The sequence below is a fragment of the Myotis lucifugus genome, unplaced genomic scaffold (genome assembly GCF_000147115.1).
Source record: "Myotis lucifugus unplaced genomic scaffold, Myoluc2.0 scaffold_546, whole genome shotgun sequence".
NCBI classification, from domain to species: Eukaryota; Metazoa; Chordata; class Mammalia; order Chiroptera; family Vespertilionidae; genus Myotis; species Myotis lucifugus.
Window position 1 is genome coordinate 159,091 of NW_005871594.1, and position 22,543 is coordinate 181,633.

The following is a 22,543-nucleotide window of genomic DNA, read 5'->3' on the forward strand; positions in this document are numbered from 1 at the left end:
CCCTGTCTTGGCTCTTTGTCCATCTGCCTGTCTGTCCATCTGCCAGTTTGTTTTCCACCAGACATTTCGTGAGGGCCCAGTGTCAACAGGCCCTGGGAGGACGGTGGCAAACGAGGCAGACCCAGTCCCTGCCCCTTGCGGGCTCCCAGGGGAGGGGTGCCAGTCCCAGATAGAACAGCACAGCAGAGGAATGCGCGCTGAAAGGAACGGAAGCTGACACCTGAGAAGTGAATGGCTAAGCGGGCCCAGAGGGAGGCATTCCCGCCCGAGGCGTGGTGTGGTGGTGCGTGCAGGGCACGGCGGCCTGGGAGATCCTGGCCAGGTCGGGGCAGGAAGAGGCCCCCTTAGCCCCGTATGTGCCTCTGTGTCTTCCCCCTACAAGGCTGAAAGCTCCAGAAGGGCAGGGCTTCTGTCTTCCTCATTCACAGCCACGTCCCCAGCCCTTGGGAGGGAGCCTGGCACGCAGTAGGCGCTCTGCCTATTGGCTGAAGGAACGAAATGTTTCCATGAGCACCGAGACGCAATTCAATTTTCACTTTAGAGAAAGTGCTCCCCCTCCCACTCCCAGCCTGGCTCCCCTCTGCACGCAGGCACGGTCAGCCCTCCGCTCCACTGTCCACCTGCGCCTTCACTGCGTGCCCCACGGACAGACGAGGAGCTGAGAGACACGGCCCTAAAGCACAGCACCCCCTCTGCCACTCGCACCGCAAGCACTTGTGTGTGGGCCGCATTCCAAGCATTCACTTAATTGAAAAGATTGAGGGGGAAAAAAAGAAAAGTTGGCAGCTGGCCACCCCCAGTGTGTCACTTGCTGTGGCCCCGAGCTTGGTGCTTCCTGAGGCTGACGTGGGGGCAGGAACGTCTGGCCTGGGGCCAGGGCACCCAGGGCCTGGCCTCGGGAGCTGGGAGGGGGAGAGGGCATCTCAGAGGCTGAAGGGGCTGGGATTGAACCTGAAGTCACCCGCTTCCCAGCTGCAGGACCTCCGGCCTGGCCCCGCCGCCCGCTCTGTGCCTGGGTCTCCTCCTCGCCACCCTGAGGGTGGCCCCACCGTCCCGGCCGGCCTCTCACGAGGGTGGCCCTCCGGCTCCCTAAAGCACCCAGCACAGCGCCCGCGTGGCCGCGCGTTCCCCAGCGCGGTCGCTGATTCTGTCTCGCGTCCTCGTCACCTCGGCCCCACCTCACTCTGGCGTCCCGTGATTCCCTCCCAGGTCCCCAAGGCGCCTTGGCACTTGGCAGCATTTCTCCGGGAATATCTCTAAAAGATAAACACGTGCTCTCCAGCACTTCCGGTGGTGAGAACTCAAACTCAGCAGGGGTGTTGCAATTCCTAAAAGAGATGGGGAGCACTGACGTACATAGGCCAGATGTTGGGCAGACAGCTGGGGAGACCGGCAGATGGAACCGAGGGAGCTCATGGGCTCCACGGGACCAGCAGAATCATGTTTCCCGTTAGTTAAGCCTGCAGAGCCCGTCCAACTGCCGGTGCTCTCGGGTCCTTCTCTCTCTCCTCCTCCTCCTCCCTGCTCTTTCCCTTCCTCACCGCCTCCCACCCCCTCAGTCCGCTCTCCCCGACCTTCGGCCAGAGCAGCATATTGCAGGGAGGGGATCTGGAGCCCAGCCAGTCATTCGCAGGCTGCTCCCAGGATCTGCCAACCGGAAACCCAGCCAGCCCGGGACCTGATTGGGATGGGGCAGGATGGCACCTGCCGGGTAAAGTGGGGCTTTTTAAACTCCTGGGCACCCTGGGAGGGATTCCCGGGAGCCTTCTCCGCAGGAAGTGGGTGCATCAGGATCTTGTAGCTGCTGCTGCTGGCTCCGGGGCTGCACGTGCTTGGTGTTTACGTCGCTTGGCTGTAGAGAAGGACGGCGTTAGTTGTCCTGGGCTAGGGTCCTGCTGCAGGAACTGCGAGGCCTGTGAGCAGCTGCTGCCCCTCCGGGTGCTGCACGAGAGCCCATTTTCCTCCCTCCGAATAAAAAGGGCTCTGCTGTTCCTCAGGCCTGGTTCCAGGCCTCCTCCCTGCTTGCTGCCCGGCCTCCCTGACCTCATCATCCAGCTATAAAATGAGCAATGGTCTAGAGCAGGGTTTTCACATATTTTTAAGTCCTGGAACCCTGCTGTCGGCCTGTGCAGGCCGAGGAGGACTGTGGGCGATGGGGGAGACCAGGGTCTGTCTGCAGGCTCCGCCGATGGCTGCCTACGGCCATGGGGACCCCCGAGGTCTGGCGGTGGGGCCGGCAGGCTGCTGGGTGACACCTTCTTCCACATACAGAAGAGCTCAAAGTGGTGCTGCCCAGTGGAAACCAGGGAAGAGGGCCAGCCACCCACCCGCCTCATCAGGCTCCTGGGCCTTCCTACAGGCAGGCCAGCTCGACTGCCGGCCTGATCATCCTAAGACAGCGGTTCTCAACCTGTGGGTCGCGACCCCTTTGGTGGTCGAACGACCCTTTCACAGGGGTGGCCTAAGACCATCCTGCATATCAGATATTTACATGACGGTTCGTAACAGTAGCAACATTACAGTTATGAAGTAGCAACGAAAATAATTTTATGGTTGGGTCACCACATGAGGAACTGTATTTAAAGGGCCAGAAGGTTGAGAACCACTGTCCTAAGAACTCTCCCAGCTTAAAGTCATGTGGGCAAGTCCTTGTGCGGGCGGTCCGGAGGGGCAGAGGATCTTGCCAGGAAATGTGGACACTGTCGTGGACGTAGAAAGTGCACCTCTGAGTGAGTCACTGTACCTCTCGGCTCCTCTGCTTCCCCATTTGTAAAGTGGGGGTGTTGCCCGGCCGCGGTGGCTCAGTGGTTGAGTGTCGACCTATGAACCAGGAGGTCACAGTTCGATTCCCAGTCAGGGCACATGCCCGGGTTGAAAGCTCAATCTCCAGTGTAGGGCATGCAGGAGACAGCCAATCAATGATTCTCTCTCATCATTGATGGTTCTATCTCTCCCTCTCCCTTCCTCTCTGAAATCAATTAAAGCCCTAACCGGTTTGGCCTGTGGACTGAAAGGTCCCAGGTTCGATTCTGGTCAAGGGCATGTACCTTGGTTGCGGGCACATCCCCAGTAGGGGGTGTGCAGGAGGCAGCTGATCGATGTTTCTAACTCTCTCTCTCCCTTTCTCTCTGTAAAAATTCAATAAAATATATTTTTTAAAAAATTAAAAAAAAGAAATCAATTAAAAAATATTTTTAAATAAATAAATAAAATGGGATTGCTCTAGGTCAGGGCTGCTGGGTATTGAGCACACATCCTGCCATTCTGCTGCCCATGGCAGACATGGCTAATGGATCACAGAACTCTGTCTTGCTGATGTTCTTTCTCACGGCCCCAGCCCCCGCTGCCCCACTGGTGCCCTCTCTAGATGTTTTCTTCCGTCTCCCAGGTCATTCCAGGCCGCCGCCAGCACTGTAGAGCCAGGAGCGGGCTGGCATCTTGAGACTGTTGTGGGCTCATTGGCCTGTACACAACAGAACTCCAGATGGAGTGAGAAGGGCAAGGCATTCCACTACAGCAGCGCTGTCCTGGTTCCCGAGCCTCCTCCCGGCGCCATCTCGGCACCTTGGCGTTTGGCATATCTGGGAACCCCCTGGACTCTATATTCTTAACTTAATGTTTTTGTTCAAATAGATTAGCTTTTTTACTTAAATTATTTTTAAAGGGAAATGAGCCGTCTACCGTACATGGAAAGCCAATAGCCCTTGCTAGAAACAGAAGGAAACTAAATACAAAGAAGAAAGAAAATCAATGTGCCAACGCTCTTCCTCGCTAGTGTTGCCTGCCCCGGGGTCTTCTGTTCATTCTTTTTTTTTTTTAATATATTTTTATCGATTTCAGAGAGGGAGGGAGAGAGAGAGAGAAACATCAGTGATGAGAGAGAATCATTGATCGGCTGCCTCCTGCACACCCCACACTGGGGATCAAGCCCACAACCCAGGCATGTGCCCTGACCAGGAATCAAACCGTGACCTCCTGGTTCATAGGTTGACGCTCAACCACTGAGCCACGCCGGCCGGGCTTTCTGTCCCTTTAAGAAAAGAGACCAGCACGCGGTGGAGTGGGTGTTGAAAGGCCATTCTTGCCTCCTTTCTGAGGACAGAAGGGATGGCAGCAGCTCTCACTATGGGACTCCCTGCATTTAGTGCTGGGTCCCTGTGTCACCTCAAACCAGCTCCCGTACCCCGAGCTCCCGAATTCCTGGACTCACGGGGATTAAGGAAAGAACATCACCCTGAAAAGCCCTTGGACCAGACCCTTCCGCACCCCCACTCCCAACCCTCCCCCCAAGTCCAACCTCAGGCCACTGCAGTAGGGACCAAACTGTGATCCGCTGTCACGTGACCCACACCGCGGCCCCACCCCTTCCTACTCACACCACCTGGGAATTTCAGTCGGTCCTTTGCCAACCCTAGAAACCCCACCAAATAGATCTGCAGAGCAGTGAGGTTGGAGGGCACGCCCCCAGCCTCAGAGATTTCACTCACGGGCAGAAACACCTTCTCATGTTTCCAAGTTCACATGATGAAAGCATATGAGGTCACAGCGCTCCAGAGGTGGGGCAGCCGCTGTGTCATGGTCTCCTGCCCTGGGGGCCTGTATCCGTGGAGTTCCAGGGCCTCTCCCAGAGCTGCAGCCGTGGGCACTGGGTCTGCAGGCACAGCGCATATTCGTTTATCAGGGCACCTGGGCCCGTGGTCCATTTCTGGCCCACCCACCGCTTCGCTTTGCCCAGGCCTGGCTGCTGGTGTTTTTCAAGGGCCTCCGAGCTCTGTTCTGGTTTAAATCTTTCTTTGTGGATGAACTGACCCCTTGGCTGTTGGAAATGGGACCTACGGTCCCCCGTGCTTAAAAGGGGACCGAACCTAAGGGCAGTGGTAGCCCCCATCCCATCGGGTTGGGTTGGACCTGCCAAGGGAGCTGAGGATGAAGGGTTGGGACGCATTCACCGAACATTCTCCCTGCAGTCCGGCCATAGCAGAGATCCTAACCAATGTGGATTCCATTTCTGGAGCTTTAAAAATCATCTCATTGGTCTTTACACACACACACACACACACACACACACACACACACACCCATGCGGCAGGAAGGACAGGCATCCCATTGTCCTGAGAAGGCAGAAGCTCGGAGTCAGAGGACTTACCCCAACGCAGAATGAGGTCAGGGCCAGGGCCCACTGCCGCTCCCTTCCTCCCACCCCCACACTCCCACCTCGTCATCAGCGGGGCAGACCGGGCGGTGCAGTCATCAGCTATGACTGCGCCCAGTAGGTGCCCCGTGACCTGGAGAGATAGTGCAGAGGGATGGTCCCTCGAGTGAGCCGGGGCAGCGAGAGAAGGCGGCCTGGGGTTCAAGGCCACAGACATGTTTCTTCCTGTCCTCTTAGGAAAGTGACTTTTTTTTCTGATTATAAAATACACTGTAGAAAATCTGGAAAATACAAGAAAGCTTCAAGCACAGAATTTTTTTAAAGTCCTACTTATTCTTAGTAACCCAGAGCAAACCGTATATATATAGATCTCAGTGATTTATATACACACGCACATACAGTACAGTCAGCCTGCGTTGTTCGCCGATTCCGTATTTGGGAACTTGCCTGCTTGCTAAAATCCATTTGTAATCCAACATCCGTCCTGTCACTTGCGGACACGGCATGTGCAGAGCAGCGGAACTGGTGTGGCCCACTGCGTGTTCCCCGCTGAGGCTGAGCAGGCGACGCTCTGCCTTCCTGTTTCAGCGCTTATGCTCTGAACAAGTGTCTTTTCCGTGCTCTCTTTACTGCCACGTCTATCTTCACATGGTTGTGCTTTTTGTCGGTCGTTGGACTGTTTTAAACGGCCCCCAGACATAGCCCTGAGTGCTGTCTATTCCCAAGCTCAGGAGCGCTGGGCTGGGCCTTACGGAGAAATACGTGTGTTAGGTGAGCTTCGTTCAGGCGGGAGTTGTAGTACCGCTGGCCATGAGGTCAGTGTTACTGGATTAACATACATTAAATGAGGTGTCTTCAAACAGGCACCTGACACTCTATTTCCCCTAGAAGCGTGGTCCGGTGTTCGCTAAGTCAGTGTTTGTCAGACTCTAGAACATAGCCGCACACACACTTACATTTACATACAATGTGTATAATTTGCTTGAGATTATGGTATTAGCCTGTCCCTTTTACCTGCTCCAGTGCCTGAACTACAGGAGAATGAGCGGGCATCTCCCGCTGGCCCCAGTCCAGCTGTGCCCAGCTGCTGGGGCAGGGGCAGGGCACGATGCCTGGTGCAGCAAGGCTGGCAAGGTTCGAGGGAACCTCGGTCAAGTGCCTGCACTCCTGGGCCTCCATCTGTCTCCAGGAAAGCGTGGGGAGTGTTTGGCTGGCCTGGGGGTTTGGGTTCAGCCCCCCACCACAGCCCGCCCCTCGCCACCAATCCATCTCCTCCAGGACTCAGAGGAGAAAGAAACCCAGACTTCTGGCCCTGGAGGCACTGTGCCTGAGAAGGAAACTCGGGCTGGAGAGTCTGAGGTTTGAAAATCACACAGGCCCCACGGCCGAGGTTGTGTAGGAAGGGGTTTCGGTGGTGGCTAATTCCTGTCAAAGCCTCCTGTTGGGGGGGAGCAGGAGGAAAGCCTCCGAGGCCCGCAGACACCCTGTGGTCTCGGTGCTTCCTCTTTCCCAGAGGCAGTCCCGGCTGCTCCCTGGGACTTGCTGCTCTGGGCGGAGGTGGGGGGGGGGGAGCAGGAGAGTGGGCAGAGAGGACAGGCCAGGGGGTGGGACGACCTGAGAGACACTGCCCGGCTCCCTTCCCACAGACCTCGGGCCTGCCTCCTATCTGCGAGGGCTTGACCTGGCGTCTGGGTTTCTTCCTCGTGAATTCATTCACAAAGCATAGATTTTTCCGCCGCGCGCAACGCTGGGCATATAGCACTCGGTGAATAAGACAGGCGTGGTTTCTGCTCTCACGAAACATAGAGCCTCGTGGAAAGCAGACTGTCAGGCAGTTGCAGTCAAGTGTACTTGACCTTGTGATGGGGAAGTGGGTGCCAAGGAGACATGCAGCAATGTTGGTGGGGAGGGAGCAGTCCCGGAGGGCTTTCTGGAGGAAGTAGCATCTGAGCTATGCCCTGTTAGTAGACTTGTGGAACGTCCCACATTCTGGATTTGTCTGATTGTTTCTTTCTGGTGCCATTTAGCCCATTCCTCTACCTCCTTTACTTCCAGTAAATTGGAACACAGGTCAAGAGGCTTTTGAGATTCAGGTTAAACATTTTGTTGACAATATTTGTCAGAAGATGATGTATATTTCTGTCTCTGTGAATCTGACTAGTCTGGGTATCTCATGTAAGTGGGATCACACAGTATTTGTCTCTTCGAGATGGGCCTGTTTCCCTTAGCGCAGTGCCCTCCGGCTTCATTCGTGGCGTAGCATGTGTCAGCACCTCCTTCCTTTCTGAGACTGAGTCATATTCCCTTGTTTGGATGTACCACATTGTGCTTACTCATCATCCGTCAGTGGACACCCCTTAGTCCCACCTTTTGGCTACTGTGCGTGAGGCTGCCATGAAGAAGTCTGCGCTGCATTTCTTAACACCAGGCCCCTGAGCATCAGCTTGGGTTGAGCTATTATCTGAAAGCCAGGGTTGCTGTGTGACGATGGCTTTGGTGACAAGTAACAGACGCCAACTCCGATTGGCTGAAACAGGAAAGGGAAGGTTCTGGCTTGTGTGGTGACATGTCCAGGATCCTGGATCGGGGCTCAAATGATGTCCCGGGACTCGGCCCCTCTGTCCCTCTCACCCTGCTTGCTTCCCACACAGTAACTCCTGGGCGGGGGGCCTTCTCCTCCCAGCAGCCATTGCAGTGGGAAAGGGGTCTCTGCCCTGATCACACCATCGGGAGTCCCAGATGCAGTCTCCTCGGCCCACCCCTGAACCATCGCGTGCCAGCGACAGGCAGTGCTCTGGTTGGCCCGCCCTGGACACATTCCTACCCTCTCCCGCAAAGATGGGAAGAGGGAGAGGGTGGCCTCCAAGGAAATCAGGCGCTCTTACCAACAGAAGGGGAAGGGGGACCAGATGAGCAGGAGCAACTGCTCTCAGGGCGAGTGTGGTGGGCCCAGGGCAAGGCCCCATGGACGTTAGTCATGGCGCTGAATTAGGGGAGGTCACTGTCCCCGTTTTAGAGAAAGGGACACTGTGTCCAGAGCGGTCAGTGCCCTGTGAGTCTCGCCCAGCGGCAGAACTGGCGTTGGAACCCGGTGAGCGTGCTCTGTTACCAACCCCCACTCACCGGGCACAGCCAAAGCGCTGGTCGGGACAATTCTCATTAAAAAAATTAGGTCTGGGCCTCAAAATGCAGACCATCGACTTGTGCTCAGAGGCTGGTTCCAGTAAACCAATTAGGCCTGTGCAGAGCCCTGTGCTGTCCGTGCAGGACTTTAACTTTGTAAACAGGGATCAGGAATGAACTGTGTAAGCAGAATTTTCCCCCTGTTTATGGGTGTATGCTTTTTATTGGTTTTAAGAAAAAAATAAAAATCTTTGATGATGTTTTCTCTTTTTTTTTTTCACGTGTTTTAATATATTTTTTTAAATCCTTACCCGAGGATATGTTTTCATTGATTTAAAGGAAAGAGGAAGGGGCCGGGGAGGGGCAGGTAGAGAGAGAGAGAGAGAGAGAGCGGCACCCATGGGTTGCCTCTCATACATGCCCCGACCTAGGATTGAACCCACAACCTTTTTACTGTACAGGACGAATCCACATTGGCTTTGTTCTTGACAGAGGGTCATCCAAACTTTGCTTAAACACCCCCCGGGGATGGCAACCTTTGATAGGCTGGTTTCTGGCTGCTCTCCTGAGAGGTGGCACTGAAGTCCAGGGCTGGCTCTTACTGGCTCTGACTGGCCTAGCTCAGGTCATGTGCTCACTCTTCAACTACTTCCCTTGGATGAGAAATAGTACCCACCTCCGCATCTAAGAAACTGTCGCCGAGGTGGGGGTGGAGGTTCCGGGGAGAAAGAAACGGTGCTCCGAGTGGAAGAAAAATTAATCCATACCGGGCAAAAAAATAACATATCCACTGCACACGTGTTATTTATCTTCGTTCATGTATGTGTTGTCTTTCCAGCTGACCCTCAGCTTGTGGAGGGCCAGGGACCTCTGTGTACCCCCCCGTGGCCTCTAACAACACTGAACCCCTCCTTTTTAATCAGCACTTCTCTGTTTCCAAAGAGCGTTCACATATATACCTATTTTGTCGTTGTCAGAACTACCCTATAACCACAGATCATTTGTGTGAGCCGGGACTGGGTTATGGGTGCTGATCCCTCAGCCCACGCGTGTCCAGGGCCACCAGCGTCCCCAGCCAGGTGCCCTTGGCCTCCTGCCGCCACCTCAGTTTGCCCGAATGCGTCGTCAGTGTATTTTTTCTGTGAGCACCATGACTTGTGACAAAGGTTGGAACGTGACCCTGCGGTTTACACAGTGGCTCCCCCTTCTCAGTCCTCACACTGTCACACTGAGCAGACGCTGGTGGCCTACTTCACAGATGGAGAAACTGACACGCAGGGGGAAAAGGATCGAACCCTACCTGGAGGACATGGTGTCCTGGCTTAGCTTATGAGAAATATAAGGAGGCTAAGGCTCCTGTGACTTCAATCAAAGCCAAAGTTTTAAGAATGACTCTGATAGCCCGGCTGGCATGGCTCAGTGGTTGAGCGTCGACTTACAAACCAGAAGGAAAGGGTTCAATTCCCGGTCAAGGCACATGCCTGGGTTGCAGGCTCGATCCCCAGTAGGGGTCGTGCAGGAAGCAGCCCATCAATGATTCTCTCTCATCGTTGATGTTTCTATGTCTCTCCCTCACCCTCTCCCTTCCTCTCTCTCTAAAAATCAATAAAAACATATATTTAAAAAAATAAAAAAGAATGACTCTGACAAAAAGAGCCAGCCCCCTGGCTCTCTGAATCGAGTGGGGAGCAGGAAATCCTTGCACTGCCAACAATCACAGCACCTCCGGCGCTGAGCTGGGTGCTAACGCTTTCCCGTGCTTGGTGTCGTTTAACTCTTTGCACAGCTCTCAGAGGTGGAGGTCATTATACCCATTTTATTGAGGAGGAAGCTGAGGCTCAGAGAGGACAAGTGACCTGTGTCACGTCATCCAGCCGGTCAGTGGCAGAGCTGAGATTCAAGCCCGGGTCTTTCTGACTCTGAACCTTGTGCTTTGCTCCCGAGTCCTGGCGTTGGGAAGGGCCCCCTTGGTGTTAACACCTGTCTCCCCTGCTCCTCTCTGCAGGTCTACATCATCCGGGTCACGTGGTCGAGCGGCTCCACTGAAGCCATCTATCGGCGCTACAGCAAGTTCTTTGACCTCCAGGTAAGGACTCGGGGCCTCCAGGGAGCTGCGGGGAGGAAAGACTGTCATTGGACTTACTTTCCATTTGGACTTCAGAGCCCAGCTCCTCACCCACAGTGGGCGAACAGTGCTCTTTTTTCCCCCTAGAATTAAAAATGCCGTCCATGTGCCCGCCTCAGCAGCACATACACTAAAATTAGCACGATATAGAAAAGGTGAGTGTGGCTCCTGCACAAGGGTGACATGCAGATGTGTGGACATTCCTCCTTAAAAAAAGAAAAAAGATGTCCACCACTTTGGGGACATATTGCTTTAGGCTTTGATCGTCAATATTTCCCAAATGAAAGAAAGGCTGCCTGCGGATGGCTCCAGAGCAGAGCATGGACATTGCTCTGGACATCGGTGTGGCTTTGGCGTGCAGATCTTGAACTTGTGTTTTCTTCAAGGACTCGGATGTGTCCAGTCACATTTGGTGAATAAATGAATGAATGAATCAATGAACCCACAACCGCGAGTGCCACCAATCCCATAGGGCACCCGGCCAATGTGGACAGCTCGGTGTCAGCTCACCCCCACGGGGGTAAAAGAACTACAACCTTTGGGACCGTAGCTTTATCTTGATGTCACCAAAGGCCAGCAGCTCAAAGCAAGCGTGTCTGCATGAGAAGTTACAGGGCCCAATATGACAAAATGCAGTTCTTCAGAAAACACAGGCCCCAAGAACTTACCCGGCTTCCTGAACCAGCAAGTGCTCCCTGCTGGGTAGTGAGGGACCCCTGCTGAGCTGAGTGTCTCCCTTTCCTCTGTGCCTGGTAGGGTGCTTCAGTTGCAGGAAACCCTACTCAAACTGGCTTAAGTCAGTGGGGAGTTCTGGGCTGGTGTAACTGCATGTCCCAGGAGAAGAAGCCGTGTGGGCTTCAGGCACCGCTTGATCCAGGGTTTTCCCCTGTGTCCTTTCACCCAGCTCTTTCCTCTCGTTCTGCATTTCTGCTTCCATCGTGTTGGCTTGATCCTCAGATCCCACGTGGTTGCAAAATGCTCTGGGCACACAGTCAGCAGGAAAGAGGGAAAGGTCACTTCCCAGAAGTTCCAGCGAACACGGGTTGTGTGTCATAGGCTCATCTCTAAGCCTGTCAAGATGGTGAAAGAATGTGATGGCCAGTGGGATTGTCGGGTTCCTGCACCGCCCCTGGCGTCGGGGGTGGGGACGTGGGGACTGAGAGCGGGAGAGAACAGTTGCGATCGGGTGTCAGGTAGGCGTTGTGGGGCCGTCAGCAGAGAGCCCTTGCCCTCCACTCACCAGCCTCCTGGCCTCGCATGTTCTCTGGAAGTTGGGTGATGTTAACCACACGCATTCTTGGTTGTATGGACCTCATCTGTCCCTGAAAATGGCAAACGGAACAGTCAGAGCCTGTGTTCATTCTTTCCAAGGGGGAGCGGGGACAGCCAAGTTCTCCTGGCCGGTTTCCGTAACTGCCAGCGTCACGTGTGCTGGGAAGCGATTGAGACACCAGTGACCTCAGTGTTTGACATGGAATGCATGTGGTGATGTTCTGTGTTCACTGTGTAACGAAATCAAACAGGATCATACACAGATGATGTGTTTCTTCTGGTCCGCAGCAAGCATGCTCCGAATGTAAATAGACGAGTGTATAAAAGAGGGTCAGATTCCATCCACCATGGACTTGGCAGGAGCAGGCCCGGGGCGGGGAAGGCAGATGATGGCGGTGATGGCCGGCGCCAGAAGCAGGAGGCACGGTCCTGTGTGATAATGACCGAGAGCCACACCCTCGTACCCAGACCACGGGTGTTTATGCAGATCCATTGCGGCAGGTCTTCGGTTCAGAGTGAGAATTGAGTCCACGTTTTGCAAGTGACTGACTTCTCATGCCCCGAGGGTCTGCATAGGGAGGGCTCTGGCCTGTGTGATGCCTCCAAGAAAGGACACGGGGCAGAGAACAGGGGCAGGCATGATGGCTCGCTTAGGGATCACCGACACCCACAGCGCAAACACCACTCAGCCAGCTCAGACGGGAAGAGAGGAGGGGGGCGGATTGATGGCAACAGGCAGGGGAGCCCCATGGAAACAGAGCAGGACGTGCAGCCGGGCCCGCTGGGGCTCAGGACCCGCAGCAGGATGACCCTGCGCAGGCCCGGCGGCTCCCCGGCCGCGTGTCACTGTGGCCGCAGGATCTGCCGTCGAGCCTGCTTCCTTTTCCCAACGACCTCTCCAGCCCAGCTTCCTCCACTTGCCTGTTGGCCCACATCCCCACACAGCACCTTCGGCCCCCGAGTGGAAGAGTCCTCCCCTGTTGTCAACGCACTGGGGTTTCTAGGTGCCGATTCCGGGCTCCGGGGTTGAGAATCCGATTGTCAGAGACCTGGGTCGGTCCACCTGACCTGGCGGCTGCGGCGGGAGAGGTGGGGTTGCTGGTGCAGCAGGAGCTGGAGGAGGAGGGCGGAGCAGAGGCGGGAGGAGGCCCTGGGAGCACCGGGGAAGAGGCAGGGGCGGAGGAGGTTGGCTGTCGTCAGCTCCCTGTTCCAGGAGAGCCCCGGCTTCAGACCTCGACTTCAGGGTGAGACAGGCTGGCTTCCGGCCTCAGCCTTTTGCCCCTTCAGGTTTCAGCCTGGTGACGCCTCTGTATGTGTCTGAGCCTCCGTTTCCCCGTCTGCACATTGAGAATGAAAGCCCTTTCCGCGTGCACCTGGTATGACCGAGTTGTGCCTGGCTCTGTACGCCTGTCAGCTGTCATCTGCTGTCCCTCCGCTCAGACGGGACTTGCCCGAGGGGACCCTGTTTGGGAATGCTGGCCAGGGCCGGACCGCAGGCGCCCTGCCCCAGAGCCTGTGCTCCCTGCACCCTCCTGTTGTGACTCAACTTGCGGATTTCTAACCAGAACTTGAAAGTGAAGTTTTTCCGCCCCGCTCAGCATAACCGGTAATAATTGGGGGTTTGCTGTAGCGTAAATACGGCCTCAGACTGCCCTCCTGAAAAGAAGTCGTCGAAAGACGGCGCTTCAGCCGCCTTTAAAGAGTCCCAGATGGGCAGCTGGACGGGAAAGGCGTGGAATTCCAGAGGGTCCCCTCTCCGGGACCCGCCGGCCTCCGGCCCCCGCAGCGCAGAGGGGGCAGCTGGAAGGAGTTGGGGCAGGAGTCAGCTGTTCCCAAGGCCCAGGCGGGGAGGCCAGCCCGTGTGGGGCTGCAACACCCTCAAGTTCGATGATTTCACGATTCCGCCCTCCCTTCCCCTCCCTCCTGTCTGGCGAGTAGCCTTGGCTTTTTTTTTTTTTTTTTTTTTTCAGAAGAAACTTGGCTCTCACACACATCATCACTTCAAAAAAAAAGTATGGGGAGGGCCGAGCTTTCTCGAGGAACAGCTAAGCCAGTGTGGGGTAATGGAAAAAGTCAGGAGGCTTGGGGCCCAGCCACCTGTGCTGTGTGGCCTTAGGCAGGCCCCTTAACCCCTCTGTGCCTGATGGCGCTCATCAGCCGCATGGGGTGATGATCACAGAAACAGCCGGCTTTCTAGAGCTCGGCCTGCTCAGCCTCTGGGTGCCGTGACTCATGTAATCCTCGTGTCAAGCTTAGCACCTTGTGCAGATGGAGAAACCCAGGCTGGGAGAGGGCACAGGGTTTGCCCCAGGTCACACAGCCAGTGGGCATCGGAGCTGGGATTTGAAGCCGGGCAGGCGACAGCACAGACCACAGTCCTAGCCGCTCTGCTGTCCGGGCTCCCAGTGGCTACTTGACAAGGTTCCTATGGAGTTAAAAGCGATGATGTGTGTTGGGAAGAGGCAAAGCCACAGAGACAGAGCAGATTAGTGGTTGCCAGGCGCTGGGAGGAGGGGAGAGTGGGAGAGACGGATGGGTACAGGGTTTCTCTCCGGGTGGATGAAAACGTTCTGGAATTAGATGGGGGGATGGTTGCACAACCTTCTGAATATACCAAAAACCCCTGAATTGTATGCTTTAAAAGGGTGAATTTTCTGGTATGTGAAGTGTATCTGAATTTTTTTTTATTTTTTTGAAGTGATGACGTGTGTGAGAGCAGTTTCTGGGCTGTGGAGCCCTGAGCAAATGTCAGCTGTTGGGATTATCGGGAATTGGCAGCGTTTAGAGCAGGGGATGGTGCCAGTTTAATAGAGTGGGTAAGATCCTGGGCGCGGGTCCAAATGCTGCCACTTTCTGGTTGGGAGATCTTGTTTTAGTCAGAACTGTTTTAGTCGCAGATGACAGAAGCCCGGTTAAGATGGATTATTCAGAAAGAACATGGATGAGCTAAACGCACCTGAGAGACCAAGGGGAGTGGGCGTCAGGTCTGGCTGGATCTAGGGGCCACCGTGTCAATCAGGACCTGCTGTTCTCCACTTGACTTTTTTCGTGTCCAGGCACGTGGTGGCCACCGGTCCAAGCTGTACCCGTGAGTTCCGTTCGGCGCCTTCAGGGAAAAGAGAGCACCCCGACAGTTTAAGCAAAAGTCTCGTTGATTCATCGGGGGCCAGTGGCCAGCCAGTCAGGGCCATCCCAGGGACGAGTGAAATCAGCATCCGCCAAAGTGTGTAACTGACAGAGAAGGCTCCCCAGAAGAAAGCAGAGCACTGCTTCCAAGGAAGGGCGGGTAGCTGCGGGTAACAGAGAACAGTCAGTGCCCCCTCCGGTGGGGGCAGGGCACACAGGCAGGGGGAACAGCCTACAGAGAGGCCGCCGGGGGTAAGAAAGGAGCTGGGCTCAGGCTCCTTTGTGGGAAAAGAGCCTTAAAATCAAACACTGGCAAACATGCCCCCTTTACGACAGTTCACTTTCTGATGGGATTGCCTGACTCTTGTCTCAGAAAATCTGGACCCTGATAGTCAGCCGTCACCACTGGTTGGCCTCTGGCCACGCGTGTCATGCACATAAGGATGTAGACCAGGGGTCCTCAAACTTTTTAAACAGGGGGCCAGTTCACTGTCCCTCAGACCGTTGGAAGGCCGGACTATAGTTTAAAAAAAGAAACTATGAACACATTCCTATGCACACTGCACATATCTTATTTTGAAGTAAAAAAACAAAACGGGAACAAATACAATATTTGTATTTGCATGTGGCCCGCGGGCCGTAGTTTGAGGACCCCTGATGTAGACCATCGGGCCCCGGGCATGGAATGGGAAGCCCTGGTGTCGGGTCCCAGCTGCCTGTCTTGCCAGCTGTGTGGCCTCGGCGGGCCTCTCTGCCGCTCCCTGTCTGCCCTCGCTGGGTCCATCAGAGTGTGGCAGAGGGCACCGGGGTGATGGGGATGCCGCGGAGCTGAGGCAACGCCTGGAGGTAACGTGGGCTGGTGGAGTGATGTCGTTAAAGGTGTGGATGGCCATTTACTGAAATGAGATGCACGGTGCCCGTTTTACGTCCTCTCGTTTGGTCCTCACAAGCAGGAAGTGAGTATTGTGTCCGCACCACAGACGGGGAACAGACGCTCAGAGGGCAGTCACGCGCCCGGGGAGCAGCGTGGCTGGGATGTAAGCCCCCGTGGGGCCGAGTCAGAAGCTGCACCCGCTGTGTTCTTGAGGTCCAGGACTGCCTGCGAATCTCTTTTCAAAGATCGATTTGCCTCCTGGAGTTCTGCCTGGAGCTGCCCTTTGAAGGCCCATGTGGCACTCCCTGTAAGATGCGGGCAGTCTGCCTGCAGAGAGGGCTGTCCTGCGCCGTACACGACCCCTTCACGAAGGGGCCTCGGTGTCCGAGGGTCTCCTGTACCCTGTGCCAGGCGACCTCTGCCCTCTGAGTTTTCCCACTGGCTCACTGTGTTCCCAGGCCGAGGGTCATGGCCGCCACTGGGGCCAGGGCTTCCCTGGGGAAGCACAGCTAAGCATTTGCTGAGCCCGAGTGACTCAAGGGGTTCAGAAAGGGACGTCTGTCCTGGCCAGGGAGCTCAGGCCGGGCTTGCTTCCTGGAGGAGGTGATATTTAAGCAGGGTCTAGACCAGGGGTGGGCAAACTTTTTGACTCAAGGGCCACAATGGGTTCTTAAACTGGACCGGAGGGCCGGAACAAAAGCATGGATGGAGTGTTTGTGTGAACTAATATAAATTCAAAGTAAACATTATTACATAAAAGGGTACGGTCTTTTTTTTTTTTTAGTTTATTCATTTCAAACGGGCTGGATGCGGCCCTGCTTCCTTGGAGGAGGTGACAGAGGGTCTAGACCAGTGGTTCTCAACCTTCCTAATGGCGTGACCCTTTAATACAGTTCCTCATGTTGTGGTGACCCCAACCATAAAATTATTTTCGTTGCTACTTCATAGCTGTAATTTTGCTACTGTTATGAATCGTAATGTAAATATCTGATAGGCAGGATGTATTTTCATTGTTACAAATTGAACATAATTAAAGCATAGTGATTAATCACCAAAACAATATGTAATTATATATGTGTTTTCCGGTGGTCTTAGGCGACCCCTGTGAAAGGGTCATTTGACCTCCAAAGGGGTTGTGACCCACAGGTTGAGAACGGCTGGTCTAGAGTAAGGAGCTGACCCACAGACAGGGTGGGGGCGGGCGTTCCACCTGGAGAACGGCAGGTGTGCAGAGGTGCAGAGGCGTGAGGGAGCAGGACGGTAGCTCGGCATCTTGCAGAATTCCGACAGCGGGGGCACGGAGCCAGCTGGGTCACTGCGCCTGGCAGGGGGCCCTCGGAGAAGCGCCAGCGTGTCCTGCAGGCGGGAACACTGCGAGCTGTGGGGACCCAGAGGGATACTTCTTTGGGGAGGAGCCGTTTCTTAGGTCAGCGATTCTTCAACCTTTTTCATCTCCTGGCACACATAGGCTAATTACTAAAATTCTGAGGCACACCAAAAAATATATTTTTTTGCTGATCAGACAAAAAAAATAGGTATAATTTTAATCCATTCATACCAGACGGCTATTGTTGTGTTGGCTATTGTGTGTGTGTGTGTGTGTGTAAGCACACACTCTGTTTTAAAAAATATATATATATATTGTTTTCAGAGAAGAGGGGAGAGGGAGAGAGAGATAGAAATATCAATGATGAGAGAGAATTACTGATCGGCTGCCTCCTGCACACCCCCCACTGGGGATCAAGCCCACAACCCGGGCATGTGCCCTGACTGAGAAGGAAACGGTGACCTCCTGGTTCATAGGTCGATGCTCAACCACTGAGCCACATGGGCCGGGCTGTTGTAATTTTTTTTTGTATTGGACAATCTAAGGGAAAAGAGGTCAGTGTCCCTGACTAAATAGTCAGGTATCACACGTTTCAAAAATTGTTGGGGCACGCCGCTTGAATATCGCTGTCCTAGCCTCAGTTCACAGAGCCTAAGCCAGTGATGGCGAACCTTTTGAGCTCGGCGTGTCAGCATTTTGAAAAACCCTAACCTAACTCTGGTGCCGTGTCACATATAGAAATTTTTTGATATTTGCAACCATAGTAAAACAAAGACTTATATTTTTCATATTTATTTTATATATTTAAATGCCATTTAACAAAGAAAAATCAACCAAAAAAATGAGTTCCTGTGTCACCTCTGACACGTGTGTCATAGGTTCACCATCACTGGCCTACGCCATGCTGCAGGCGGCGTTTTGACCTGCTCCTTCCTTTCTCCCGAGAGGAGGGACTGAGATGTGGAGACGGGAGAGGCTGTCCCAAGTTGCGCTGTAAATATCCTTTGTTTCCAGTTTCGATTGAGATAGGACTGACCTGTCTCACTCAGGCGAGTTCGACGACCATAGTGCACTTGTGAGCTTTGGGGACTGTCTGCCCAGAAGCCCCCGTGCTCCACCGCAGAAGCCAACGGGAAGGGAGTGTGTCCTCCCGTCTCTTCTGGAGGCAGGTGTGGGGCTGGCAGAACTGCACAGTTCTCACTCCCCTACGCAGGTTCCCAGCAGGACCCTGGCCAACACCTGCTGAGGGCGCACCAACCATATTTCTCCAAACACTGCCTTTGCCAGACCCTCCAACACAGTCTTTTCGCCAGACGTTACCTTCTGAAATTGGGGTGTTCTACACGCTTCATGGAATGTGTTTTCCCTCCCCGGTGAAGAGCTGTGGCCATGGTGATGACGCGTCGCTGAGAAAATGCTGTCGTGGTCTTTTCCCACAGTTAGCGGTTCCTTATTTGTAAAGTAGGAAGACGCAGTTCTGTGTGAGCCCCAACCCAGGGTCCTGTGGCTGCTCCCTGGAATGCTGCCCCCTGGAATGTAATGTCTGCTCTTAGACAGTGGCTGGCTGCATCAGCGAACCCCCTTTTTTCATGCATTTGCTCATTCATTGATTCATCCCTTCTTTGCACAGATACCTACCAAGCACCTACCATGGACCGATGAGGAGGTGGTGGAGGGGGTCGGGCTGGGACAGTGCTGACCTGGCCTGGGAGGGGCAGGAAGGATGAGAGAAGTGGACAGACTGGAGGGGCGCACGCGTGGCACAGGACACCAGGGCGTGCGTGCCCACCGTTAGACAGAGCAGCTCCTCACGGGGACGGAGTCTCCACAGACACCCCACCACCATGTAGAGCAGGGCCAGGTGCATCGCCACGCCCTGCTCTGAGGACCACGTGGCTCCCCAGCGCCCGCAGCTGCGTGTGACGGTCCCCCAGCCTTCTCCACCGCTGCCCTGGCCCCCCGGGGACACGGGGCTTTGGGAGACCGACGGAACCACGTCCAGTCCGCCACAGGCATGAACCACGTGCGGGCCCCACGCCAGCCTCCACGGTGTTTCCCTTGGACAGACGTCTCCTTTCCATCCGCCACAGGCTGGGGTCTTGAAAACTGCTGACGGAGCGTTCTCTCGTTCCTGCTGGAGGCTTGGGCTGTGTCCGTGTGATGTGGCTCCGTCTCCCCTCCCTCCCCCCAGCCCCCACACTGACTCACTTCCTCCCAGGTTTCCAGTCCTCCTCACCCTGAGCGCTGCTTCCTTTTATCGTCTAGGAAGAGGCACGTGGGATTTCCGGTTTACAGGGACAGTGTCTGTGGTCGGACGTGGCGGGGCATGCCTCTGCTCCTGCCGCTGCAGACAGCCTGGGGCTGGGGTCCCCGGGGAGGGGCTGGGGTCTCCGGAGAGGGGCTGGTCTGCCGTAAAGCCTGTGGTTGCCAATGTGACAGTCCCCTGGATAGAAGCAGCGTGTGGCCTGTGAACCTGGGCACACTGAGACCAAAAGCAGAATAGCTCCCAGGCCTCTGATCGCCCGTCCTTGGGAACAGCGGGCCCCGCAGAATAGCTCCCAGGCCTCTGATCGCCCGTCCTTGCTGTTACAGCGGGCCCCGTTGGTTGGATGATAAAGAAAATGAAGTGAGACCGGGTCTGGCGAAAAGAGAGGATGAATGTCAGAGTCCCGCCCAGCGTGTTCACCATGATCACCACAGGAGGCTAAATGAATGCAGATGTAAATTCATTACAATTAACGTGAAATTAGCAGTTGAGTTCCTCAGTGGCAGGAGCCACATTTCACGTGCTCAGTAGCCCCTGGGGACTGGTGGCACCGTCAAGGTCAGCGGAGGTAGGACGTGTCCATCGTGACAGACAGTTCTATGGGACAGCCCAGCGCCGGCCACCGAGGGGGCTCGGATAGCTGAGTTTTGCCAATCATTACACACAGCCTCACCGTGGAATGTTATTCAGCCGTAAAAGGGAAGGACATTCCAACACGTGATACAACGTGGATGAACCTTGAAGACACGCCAAGTCACAAAGAACAGAGCCTGGGGGATCCCACTCACTCGCGACCGAGAATAGATGCTGGAGACGAAGTGGAAGGGTGGCGGCCAGGGGCTGGGTTTCATGGATAGAGAGCTTCAGTTTGGAGTGAGGAAGAGGTTCTGAGATGATGGTGCTGACAGCTGCATAACAGTGTGAATGTACGTAACACCGCTTAACACGTTAGATGGTTGAGGGCATGAATTTTATGTTTTGGATACTTAACAGTACAAAACCCACCCAACCTCACAAACGACTCAAACTTGTTCCCAAATAACTTTCCGAAGAAGAAATCTATTCTCCACAATATACAGTACAGATGATGTGTTGTAGAATTGTCCACCTGAAACTGAGATCATTTTATTAACCAATGTCAGCCCAATACATTCAATTAAAAAATATAGATTTGTTATGGGCAGAGCGCAAGGTGATTTCTCCTTGAGCCCCTGGGATGTCCCGGAGAGTTCCCCCAGCATTCACTGCCGCAGCACCCTGCCAGCGGGCTGTGTGCCTCACCCTTCGGATGGGATCCGGCCAAGGACACGCTGGCATGAGGAGGCACCGGGTGAAGCTCGGGGCCGTCTGGCTCCCGGGGTAGAATCGCTGTGGTTAGACGCTGCAGCATTAACCCAGGTCTGCTGCCTCAAATTAACCAGTAACACTTCTGCCCTTCAGGCCACACTTCTGTGGGGAAAAGCAAGTCAGGACAAGGCCTGAGAGTAAAAGTTCGCTTTCATGGTGCTCCGTGTTGGCAAACATCGTCTTCAGTAAAATTAAGACGGGAAAAGAAGATAGTGTTAGACAAATCCTTCAAACACTCCAGCAGAGACCGGTTTATCACCCTGCTGCTCACCTGTGCGTGGAATAGTGAACGTTCCTTATTTCAAGCCAATTTTTCATGTTCACGTGACTCCAAAACTGTTTAAGAGCGTGGTCCTGGGGAAAGAGAAGGGCATTTAGATAAGGTACTTGAACTGGCTAGATTCCCACTGGGCCGTGTGACCTGAGGCAGTTCACTGTCCCTCTCTGCTCCCCAGTCTCCCCATCTGTGACACGGGGATCATACATTTATTTCACAGGGTTATGAAGGTCAGAGAGAGCCACGTACGTGTAGGAGAAGGCTTGTTAACAGTCAGCTGCCAGTCAGATGTCAGTAGGGATTGCTCATTATTATTCAAGACTAGAGGCCTGGTGCATGAAAATTTGTGCATTGGGGGTGGGGGAGGGGAATGCTCCCCTGGGGATCAGACCTAAGCTGGCAGTCAGACATTACTCTGGCAGCCCAGGGGGAGCGGGCCTAAGCTGTTAGTCGGACATCCTTAGCACTGCCACCACTGCTGTGCTGGCCAGCCAGGAGCCAGCTTCTGGCTGAGCAGTACTCCTGCTGTGGAAGCGCACTGACCACCAGGGGTCAGCTCCTGCATTGAGCATCTGCCCCCTGGTGGTCAGTATGCGCCATAGCGACTGGTTGTTCCGCTGTTGGGGTCAATTTGCATATTACCCTTTTATTATATAGGATAGGATTAGTAATACAAATGTTATTAATCAGGGGTACTTGGCAAACATCTCCTAAAGCTGCCCCCCCCACCCCCCCAATTTTACTCAGTTGCATTCATTGCTTTAGTCGGTTTTTATTGAGTGCCCAGTATGTGCTGGTGTTGAAAAGTCAGGTCGGGTTAGGATATGCTGCTATGATAAACAGCCTCACTGTGCAATAACAGTAAAAAATGTTTATTTCTCACTCGGGCTACATGTCCATCAAAGGTTGTTGGGACCCTCCAGGACCCGCACAGGCAGAGAAGCCACTGTCTGGAGTGTGGCCAGTCGCCAGGGCAGAAGGAAGTGGACAGTGGTGAATCACGCACCATTCACGGCTCTTCCGCCCGGAGTGACACCTGTCTCGGCTGCTCACATTTACTTGACGACATCCCACTTCAAGGGGGTGGGGACGTTCACATCTGCCAGGTGCTCAGGAGAAGGAGGACCAGATACCTGATGGCAGCGCTAATGACCCCGCAGCCCGGCTTTAACCTAGAAGTCACCCTGCAAGTTGGTGTCACTTCCCCGGGACCCCGAGCAGCGATCTCTGCGATTTTGTAGATCAGATCAGATCTTTCCCATTCATTCCTTCAAAGGTCAGAGAGGCGGCTCTTGCGCTCTGAGAGGTTTTTGTTTCGGGGCCTCTGTTTCCGTTCCTCCTCTGTCCCACGGCAGCCCACGCCTTCCTCTCGCCGTGCTTTCGACACCACCCTGTAATGGCCCGTTTCCTCTTCAGCCGCCTCTTTAATTGCTATACGCTCCGGGCCAGCAGCGCCGGGCACAGAGCTGTCTGTAGAGCCAACCTGGGGAACTCTCAGTGGGGCGGGGGGGTGTCATGATTGGGTCTCAGTGGCTTGGTCTTGAACACCACCCAGCAATTCTTAGGAATCAGGATGGCCCACCGTCCATGGACTTCTGGTGGCGCCAGGGGTGTGGTCACATTTCAGGTGCTGTGGCCGGAGACCCCTGGGAGA

The 22,543-nt window shown here is 54.6% G+C and overlaps 1 protein-coding gene and 1 non-coding gene across 2 annotated transcripts in view; both read left to right on the forward strand.

Annotated features, from left to right (window-relative positions):
* The first annotated feature begins 2,204 nt into the window (after positions 1-2,204).
* The window catches only part of SH3PXD2B (SH3 and PX domains 2B), a 65,710-nt gene continuing 45,371 nt past the window's right edge, over positions 2,205-22,543 (forward strand). Inside the window, 2 exon segments of the mRNA XM_023745458.1 lie at positions 2,205-2,227; positions 10,178-10,361. Of these exon segments, the coding sequence (XP_023601226.1) occupies positions 2,205-2,227; positions 10,178-10,361 (207 nt within the window).
* Positions 10,507-10,613, forward strand: LOC111823546. Its single transcript, XR_002826589.1, has one exon. It is a non-coding gene; the product is annotated as a U6 spliceosomal RNA (small nuclear RNA).